Raw genomic sequence first — 9,140 nt, 5'->3', positions numbered from 1 at the left:
AAATTGCAGGTTTTCAGACTTCAGAGAGCAAGCAAGAAGCAGCAGCTCCTGTACACAATTTTTCAACCTATTATACCATGACATGTGTGTGTATATATAATTTATTTATTTATTATTAATAAAACGGTTCGGTTCGGTTCGGCCGGTTCTTGGTCATTCAAAACCGGAACCTGAATCGGTTTGAACGGTTCGGTTCGGTTTTTCACTCAAAGTTGACTTTTCCGATCAACACGGTTTTTTTTGGTTTTTTTTCTTACGGTTCGATGCGGTTTTGCGGTTTGGCGGTTTTTATGCCCACCCCTAATGGTGGTAGATAAATTAGTGAAGGAGAGATTATCGTGGTTTGCGGTTGGCCGTGGTGCTGATCCGGCCTTGGTGGTGAGGGAGAGGCTTGATGGTGGTTAGTTGGGTTCATGGATTTGATCGTTACCGATCACTCACTTACTAGCATTTAATAATTTAACTCATTAACATTATCATTTGTTATATTCGTTTTCATATTTTAGTATTTTTTGGAACTAAACTTAACCTGATTCTTTTAGCTCGATTCTGTTTAGCAGGAGACTGATTTTGTTGACTATAGATGACCTATAGTTTTTGGGTAGAGATGAACTTAGTTATCATAAATAATTGAGAAAATTTAAACGAAATAACCAAATTGATGTACGGAACTAAATTTCAAAATGACATTGTCCATTTTGAATTTGAAGTTCAAAAATTAGGATTTTGATGAATTTCGAGGCCCAGTGATGTAAAAACATTAACGTTTATAGAAGGGAAGCAAACCAAAAGCACATCACCACCATCGACACTGGTAAAGTAGTTGGAAGTTGGAACGACCGCCATCGTTTCGATGCACTCGAGAAACACACACACCCAAATGCGATGAAGATATCAACTCGAAATCGAAATAAACCCACAAAACAAAACCTACCGATCGAATCCACAGACCCTCTGGATTCTCATCCTTCCTTCCTTCCTTCTTCTACACAAACCCCCTCATTCTCTCTCTCTCACTGACCGCCCACTCCAATGGCTCACCTTCTCAACACCTCCTTCATCCCCACCTCCCAAACACTCCGCCGTAACCCCACCTCCTCTGCGCCGGCACTTATTTCCGGGCGCCGGGGCAGGGCCCAAGTCCAGGCCAAGATCCGGGAGATCTTCATGCCGGCTCTCAGCTCCACCATGACTGAGGGCAAGATCGTCTCCTGGGTCAAGTCCGAGGGCGACAAGCTCTCCAAGGGCGAAAGCGTCGTCGTTGTTGAGTCTGATAAGGCTGACATGGACGTCGAGACTTTCTACGACGGTTACTTGGCTTCGATTATGGTCGAGGAGGGCGGCGTCGCAGCCGTCGGTTCGGCTATTGCTCTATTGGCCGAAACCGAGGACGAGATAGCCGAGGCCAAGGCCAAGGCCAGTTCTTCATCAGCAGCTCCAGCGGCACCAGCACCGGCCGCAGCTGCTCCGGAGCCACAACCAGCGAAAATTCCGGATAATGTGGGTCCTGCGGTGGTCCCTAAGGTGGCGGCAACCGTGGCTTCAACCCACCCGGCGTCAGAGGGAGGGAAGAGAATCGTGGCATCGCCATATGCAAAGAAGCTTGCTAAGGACTTGAAGGTGGACTTGGGGTCAGTGGTGGGAAGTGGACCACTGGGGAGGATTGTGGCTAAGGATGTTGAAGCTTTTGCTGCTCAGCCTACGGTGGCGGTGGCGGCTGAACCGAGTGTTGGAAAGTCAGCTGCTGCTGTGGCGGCGGAGGCAGGAATTGAGTTGGGATCGGTGGTGCCTTTTACAACAATGCAGGGGGCTGTGAGTAGGAACATGCTTGAGAGTCTCTCTGTGCCCACTTTCAGAGTAGGATACACTATCACCACTGACGCGCTGGATGCCCTGTACAAAAAGGTAACTTCAAATTTTCGAGAAACATGCTTTCGGTATCATTTCACATTTTGCAAGAACAACGCTGAATTCTTATTTATTATCAAATTCAAATTCATTATTCATTTATGCGCAGCACCGAAAAGTTGTTTTTTAGGTAATTTCAATTCAATAATTTGGGTTGCGTAACATGAGAATCCATAGTTTGTGTCATCAAAATTGAGTCTCTAACTTGATAATTTGACATTGTCCTAAAATCATAATACGATTTCTTTTTCCATTTAAATGAAGAGTATTGTAGTCTATAGTATGCGCTTGCTTCGTTAATAAGGTAGCATTTTATTCCCCATGTGAATGTGGCTTACTGGTCGAGAATTCTGAATCTGGACAGTAGATTCATTAAGTCAATTTTACCATGTTATTTTGTTGTAACGAGTAGATGTTATGATTTATTTTTTCTAGATCAAGTCGAAGGGAGTTACCATGACAGCATTGCTTGCAAAGGCTACTGCACTTGCATTGGTCAAACATCCTGTTGTGAACTCTGGCTGTAGAGATGGTAAGAGCTTTACATACAACAGCAGCATTAACATAGCGGTTGCTGTGGCAATCGATGGTGGATTGATTACACCAGTGCTTCAGGATGCGGACAAGGTTTGTGCCTGTTCGTTTTCCGTGCTTTATAGTAGTGGTTTCTTTTGTTTTGGGAAGGTGGTTGGTGGTTCTAAGGCTCGAAGTTTTGTGGTTCAGGTTGACATATATACATTGTCAAGAAAGTGGAAGGAGTTAGTTGATAAGGCCAGGGCCAAGCAGCTACAACCTCATGAGTATAATACAGGTACTATTATTACTTGCCTAAATGCTTAGTAACTACACAACATGTTGAGCAGAGAAGGCATGAGAGAGTTTGGTATATTTTCTATTACATTGTCATGCAGAATGAAATGTGATAATAAACAACCTTTGCATGTGAAGTTTTTAAAACTTGTATAAAATGCTTCAAAATTCATGATTATTTTTATCAAATTTAGTAACTACTTTTTCTATCAATAGGAAAAAAAGTATGTTACTAAATTTGAACGAAATAATCATGTTGATCCAAATGTAATTAACAATTTTTTCGATCCATAAGAAAAAAGTATGATCATTTTGAGAAAAACAAGGATTTAAGTGCACTGACATTCACTTTGAACTTTTAATTATTTAGCTAAAGTATGACATGGAATAGTTCAATTTATGCTTTATTGTTGTATGAAATTAAACACCAAAGCTGAATAATTAGAATGAGAACAATGTGATCATTGTTCATGCAGTCAGTGTCTGTTTGCCTCAAGCATCAATGCCTAAATAATTTGGTTGCCTATGCTCAGATTCTCATGTTCTCCAAAACATGTACATAATTAAGTTGTCTGTTAGGTTCATTTTGTTTCAAATTAGTACTTGGATTTGAAAGCGTTATCTGGGCCAATATTTCAAAAGGCGGCTAAGGCTTCTCTTCTATAACTGTGGAAAAGGCTGTGCCTAAATTCTTTTTTGTAATTGTAAATTGAGCGACCTTCCCTCTTCTGCCTTCTGTTAAACTTGGTTTTTATTGACACCAATAACAAAAGATTACAACTTTCTGTACTGTGTGTAAAGTGCTTTACGAACAGCAAATGCTGGTTTGCTAAGTCTATTTGTTTCAATGCTTCAACTCAATCTCGGCTCTTTGAGGTCACAACTTTGGCCGTGCCATTAGAATTTTGTGCCTCGTTGTCTTTCCTTTTTACTCAGATCACCAATACAGTCAGAGTGCAAATTAGAGGAACAGCGTCTAGAAATTTTTTAATGATGCAGTTTACAATGCCTGTTCTCTGTCACCTTTTGATTGTGGCGTGTTAGGAGGGTCTGGCCCTTATTGTTTAGCCTGCCTTATTATTAGACTCACAGAACCTTACTGTGGTTGAGTACCTCAGTAGTATCTGTCTCTATTGATATGCAATTCAGGGTTTAGGCCATTGTTATGTCTGATTTAAATGACGACTCTTTACTGTTTTTGTAGGTACTTTCACTGTTTCTAATCTTGGGATGTTTGGTGTTGATCGGTTTGATGCTATTCTGCCACCCGGAACTGTAAGTGTTTATTTGTCATGCTTTATTTTCTGTTAGAGAGTGAAGATGAATGTTCTATGCTGGTGGTTATTAATATTTGTGCGTTTCTGATTTCAATTTCGATAGGGAGCAATTATGGCTGTTGGATCATCTCAGCCTACTGTTGTGGCTACTAAGGATGGCCGGATTGGTAGGAAGAACCAAATGCAGGTAAGAAATTCGAAGGCTATACTTAGTCGTATGATACATAGAATGCAACTACAAATTCTAATTCTTGGAACATAAAATTCTTTACAGGTAAATGTTACTGCTGACCATCGCATAATTTATGGTGCTGATCTTGCTTCATTCTTGCAAACCTTGGCCAAGATTATTGAGGACCCCAAAGATCTTACCTTCTAGTCTCTGGATACCTTGTCCCCAATTGATTCCTGCTTGGCTTTCGGAATGTCTGGGATTTTCCTCATTTTATCTCGTCAGGCATGCTTCTACTGTTGCTTAACATTTAGGTTGACGGGAATTATATGAAGAATAGGAAAATAATTTTGAATATAAATGCATAATGAGTTTTAGTTCTAGTTCGTCAAAGGTTCTGTCATAAAATCTTGCTGGCCGTTGTTTTTTTTTTATTTAGGGTTGGCTATTGCAAGAAACTCGTTGTTGAGGTTGTAGCATACGGGTTGAATGAAATCAAATTTGTAACTTTAAGCGTGTTCATGATACAGAAGTATTGCAACTGAAATCCATTTCGAAAATGTTTTAGGAATTCATACGTAACATGTCTATTTTCAATAAATATTGCACTTGGCGCTCTGTCGGAAGCAGTAGTACAAGCTTTGGCTATCTTGTGTAAGTGGTAAAGCTCAAATATAATCTAGTTCAGTATGTATACTTTCTACATTTTACATTACTTCTTATAGTTGCCCTATCTTCTATGGCAAGATACGCTTTAACTACACAAACATATTCTAGTCGTAGGAACTGACCAAAACTTGGGGTTTCATCCCATCTTATGCGTGGAACTGGTTTTTTACATCGAGTTTGAATCATGCCGTGTTACTTTATCTTGCATTGAGGAGCATCCTAAGCACACTCTTCATTCTTGGCCTTGCTTCGGGTGATACACTAACACAAGCGAGAGCAATTTTCAGGACTGCAAGCATCTGGCTTCGGACGGCAATTGATGTTCTGCTGATACTATAATCAAGAATGTGATCCCTGTTATCTTGCTGCGCTGAGTTACTCAAGACCCACTTGGCCAACTCAATGCCCTCGCTAACTGCTTGCTTTCCCGTCAGCAACTCCAGCAGAATGACCCCGAAGCTATAGATATTGCCGGCCATTGTTACCCTCATAGTGTATGCATACTCTGCCACAAAACAGAGACAAGATTTAGACATAAGTGCTTTAAATCCAGCAAGTTACTGAAGAAATCACAGAATTGCTTACCTGGAGGAATGTAGCCAACAGAACCAGCAATAGTAGAAAGGTTACCGGTGCTCTTTGACGGATCAGTCACCTTCAAGAGCTCAACTTCTCCAATCAAAGGCTCCTTGAGGGACTTGAGCAAAATGCTTCGGTTTGACAGGTCAAGAAGGAGTATTGGACTTGGAGTGCACCCATGAAGAAAAGAAAGACCCTGCGCTACTCCGACTGCAATACCATATCTGCTCCCCCAATCCATGTCATCACCCGAGATACCATGAAGAGCATCAAAAAGGGTTCCTTTTGGAGCAAATTCATAGAACAGATAAGCACTGTCAATAGTCAAGACATAGGCCAGCGGATTCATGACATTGGAATTGCTTAGTTTCCCAAAGACCTCTAAATCTTTGGCGAACCTCTCGTGGCTGCCCAGTTGGAATATCTTGTCACTCAAGTTGAGCTTCTTGACAAAGTAGATTGCTCCAGATGGCATGATGGCTTTGTAGTAAGTTGAAAACCTAGTCTTCAGCACAATGTTTGATCGGTCAGAAACTACTTCCATCGCTCTAGTGAAAACGATGTTTGATCTATGAATACCATTTGCAGTTAAGAGATTTCCCTGGAGGACCTCAGGCACAGCAAGTTCTTCCCCTGTTTGAACTCGTTCATCATTAACCCTGTCATTCTGTCTCAATAGTGATAAGGCAACAGTGGTGACTGCTCCAAAAGCAACCACCGCTGCTACAACTGCAAGAACAATTGTCACTGCATATGAATTTTTCTTCTCCGTTTGGGTTGGAGTGCTTCTTGTTGTTCTGTTAGTCAAACCCTTGTTCCCACTTGTGTCGACCATGACCCAAGAAGCGAAATCCGGAATTTCTCCAGAGAGCTCATTGTTAGATAGTAACAACTGTGTCAAGGCTCCCATTCCAGTAAAAAAATCAGGTATCTTTCCTGAGAATTTGTTATTTGAGAGATCCACAATTTCTAATCCACTGAGCATCGAAAGAGTTTCCGGAATAGGTCCTTGAAAAAGATTGCTGCTGAGATTCAAAGCAATCTGTAAATTCGCCGGCATTCTTGGAATGTCACCACTTAATTGATTTTCTCCAAGTTGGAGTTCCATCAGAGAATTCATGGAGGCAATACCGACGGGAATGGAACCGCTGAGCTTGTTGCCTTGTAAGTTCATGTTAATAAGACTCCGCATGTGTGAAACTGAAGGTGGTATTGAGCCGTTGAGAGAATTCCAGCTGATATTCAGAACGGACAACTTGGGTAGTTGTGTAATTTGAATTGGAATTCCACCACTCAAATTGTTCGATTCAAGTCTCAAGACCTCAAGACTGCCAAGGTTACCCAAATCTGCTGGTAAAGCCCCGGACAGGTGATTGTGAGCCAAATTCAGCAGCGCCAAATTCCGGCAATCACCCAATTCAGGAGAAATTAATCCAGTCAAGTTATTGTTTTCCAGCTCCAAGTAGGTCAACTTTTGATGTGTTGCACTTGCTGTAGAAGGTATCTTCCCATCAAGCGAATTGTTTCCTAGTCTCAACCTGACCAAGCTCGGAGATTGAATTTCCGGTATCTGTCCCTCCAATCTATTATTCGACAAATCCAGAGTATGCAGATTCAACGAGGACAAGAGGTCCGATGGAATCGACCCACTCAAGCTATTATAACTGAGGTCCAAGTTTTTCAGATGCTTTGCAATGCCATCAGGTATTGAACCATTGAAATTGTTAGAATTTGCTGCAAATCTCCAGAGGCTGGTGATATTGGAAATGCTTTGTGGGATTCTGCCGGATAATCTATTAGCCGAAAGAATCAAAACCTCCAACTTGGCGAGCTCTCTGATTCCATCAGGAACACTCCCGGAAAGCCGATTTCCGCTAAGATCAATCAGAGTCAAATTCTGGTATCCCACAAGTTCAGCAGGGATAGGACCATCAAACGTATTCATAGAAAGCTCAAGCTCCTCCAAAACCTTGAACTTTCCGAGACGTGTCGGAACAAACCCAATAAAATGGTTGAAGCTGAGGTTCAAGCTTCTGAGCCTGACCAACCCGTCCAACTCGGAGTCAATGCTTCCATCCAAGTTATTCGCAGCAAAGTCCAAAGCCTCCAACCCCGAAAACCCGGCAAAATCGGGAAGACGAGCCTTCAAATTGTTCCAACTAAAATTGAGCAGCTTTAACCCGCCTAGCTTTCCACAATCCGAGATAAACGGAGGTGGGATTGTGGTCAGAAGGTTGCGGGACACATCGAGAATCTGCAGAGACTGAATCCGGCAAACGAGTGGCAGAAAGTCCGAGGAAGATAGAGAATAGCCGGCCAGTGAAATCTGGATGACGGATGAATTGGTCGGGGGATTGCAACGAACTCCCGTCCACAAACATGGGTTTGGTTCTTTGTTGACGTCCCATGAAACAACTCTAGTAGGAGTGTTGAGGTTGTTGGAGAGATTGATCATGGCGGTTTTCTGGTTTGAGGAGAGTTGAGAGAAGACCATAGGAAGAGGAAGGTAGCAGAACAAGGACAAGAAGAAATGGAAGTTGAAATACAGGACAAGCGAGGTGGTTTGGCGGCCATACCTGCTCATTTTTGGGCTACAAGGGTTATTGTGTTTGCACTTGTGTTTGGTCTTTTATAATTTATAAATATGAAGGGAGAGTTTTATAAATAGTTTATGTGGTTTTCAGGTGGGAGGAGGGGGTCAGAGAGAGAGAGAGAGTTGCTGAGAGATGTCTGGTTGTGTTTGTGTTTGGGTTTGGGTTATTGGCGTTTTTGAGGAGTGGAAATGTTGTGGGAACGGGAAGAAGAGAAAGTGTTCGGCGTGTTGGTTGGGAAGTGGAGTTGACTGGACTCTTGACTAATGGCGTTCTTGCAAAGGCACTTTTTTTTTTTTTCTTTTTTTTTTCTTTTTTTAATAAAAAAATATTATCTACACTAAGAAGGAGGGGTAGGCTTAGTCTCATAATGGACTATCAATAATGTGATTCAAATTCGCTTTTGGCAAAAATTGAACCTAAAACCTCACTTACATGTGAAGAGTAATACCACTAGACCGTAGTATTAAGTAGCCTTGCAGAGACACTTTTAGACTTCAAGGTAAATAAATGAGTGGTATGTTCTCTAGCGTGAAACTCCAAGTCGTCGGTAGACTTAGTAAATTACGGATTAACAACAAAGGTGGTTGCTGTTAAATAAACAAGTGATCTCTTTACGAGTGATTTTTGAGTAGGGGTTCTTGTTATGGGTACCAATGTTGTTAGTAAATTACGGAATAATTATAGTATGTGAAAAACACGTAAGTTTATATTGAGCAACTTTGCTACAATAATATTTAGACAATTCAACATCCGGTATGTCAAATTTAATTATTATTTATTACATTATATACTTTTCATAATTTGTTGTCAAATTTGACAGCAACCACTTTTGCTGTCAAATTTGACAGCATCATGGCGCATAGAAATTGACATTTTGGTTGGAAAACATTAATGTTGTCTTTTTTTTTCTTTGTCATTGCTGATGTGGACATTTTGACTCATTTGGAGATACTCTTAGAAATTGTGCAAACTAAACTTTGAGATGTACGAAAAACGAGTACATCTGTAGGTGTTTAGTCCTCAATTTTACCAACCATTACACTCTAAGACACATAAAAGGAGAAACTCCCGTTGGCATTTTGGGGGACGCGAATGCAAGAGTCCTTTTTGTATGTTTCGCGAGTGTACACG

General features: G+C 41.2%; 2 protein-coding genes across 2 annotated transcripts; one reads left to right on the top strand and one right to left on the bottom strand.

The window, feature by feature from the left end:
• The first annotated feature begins 788 nt into the window (after positions 1-788).
• Positions 789-4,785, top strand: LOC103937730 (dihydrolipoyllysine-residue acetyltransferase component 5 of pyruvate dehydrogenase complex, chloroplastic). The gene is made up of 6 exons (XM_048568675.1): positions 789-1,905; positions 2,344-2,535; positions 2,632-2,719; positions 3,923-3,993; positions 4,099-4,182; positions 4,270-4,785. Exons 1-6 carry the CDS (start codon positions 1,033-1,035, stop codon positions 4,372-4,374), a joined length of 1,413 nt encoding a protein of 470 aa, XP_048424632.1. The 5' UTR covers positions 789-1,032; the 3' UTR covers positions 4,375-4,785.
• On the bottom strand, positions 4,602-8,209 carry LOC103937729 (leucine-rich repeat receptor-like tyrosine-protein kinase PXC3). The gene is made up of 2 exons (XM_009347676.3): positions 5,422-8,209; positions 4,602-5,341 (listed from the first exon to the last, which is right to left on the bottom strand). The coding sequence occupies exons 1-2, from the start codon at positions 7,997-7,999 to the stop codon at positions 5,034-5,036; spliced, it is 2,886 nt and encodes a 961-aa protein (XP_009345951.2). The 5' UTR covers positions 8,000-8,209; the 3' UTR covers positions 4,602-5,033.
• Between the last annotated feature and the right edge of the window lie 931 nt (positions 8,210-9,140).

Source organism: the organism of the source record quoted next, unplaced genomic scaffold, assembly GCF_019419815.1.
Source record: "Pyrus x bretschneideri cultivar Hongxiangsu unplaced genomic scaffold, Pyrus_bretschneideri_v1 Contig49, whole genome shotgun sequence".
Taxonomy (NCBI): domain Eukaryota; kingdom Viridiplantae; phylum Streptophyta; class Magnoliopsida; order Rosales; family Rosaceae; genus Pyrus; species Pyrus x bretschneideri.
The sequence above is the reverse complement of the archived record's forward strand: the minus strand, read 5'-3'. Positions and strand labels throughout refer to the sequence as shown.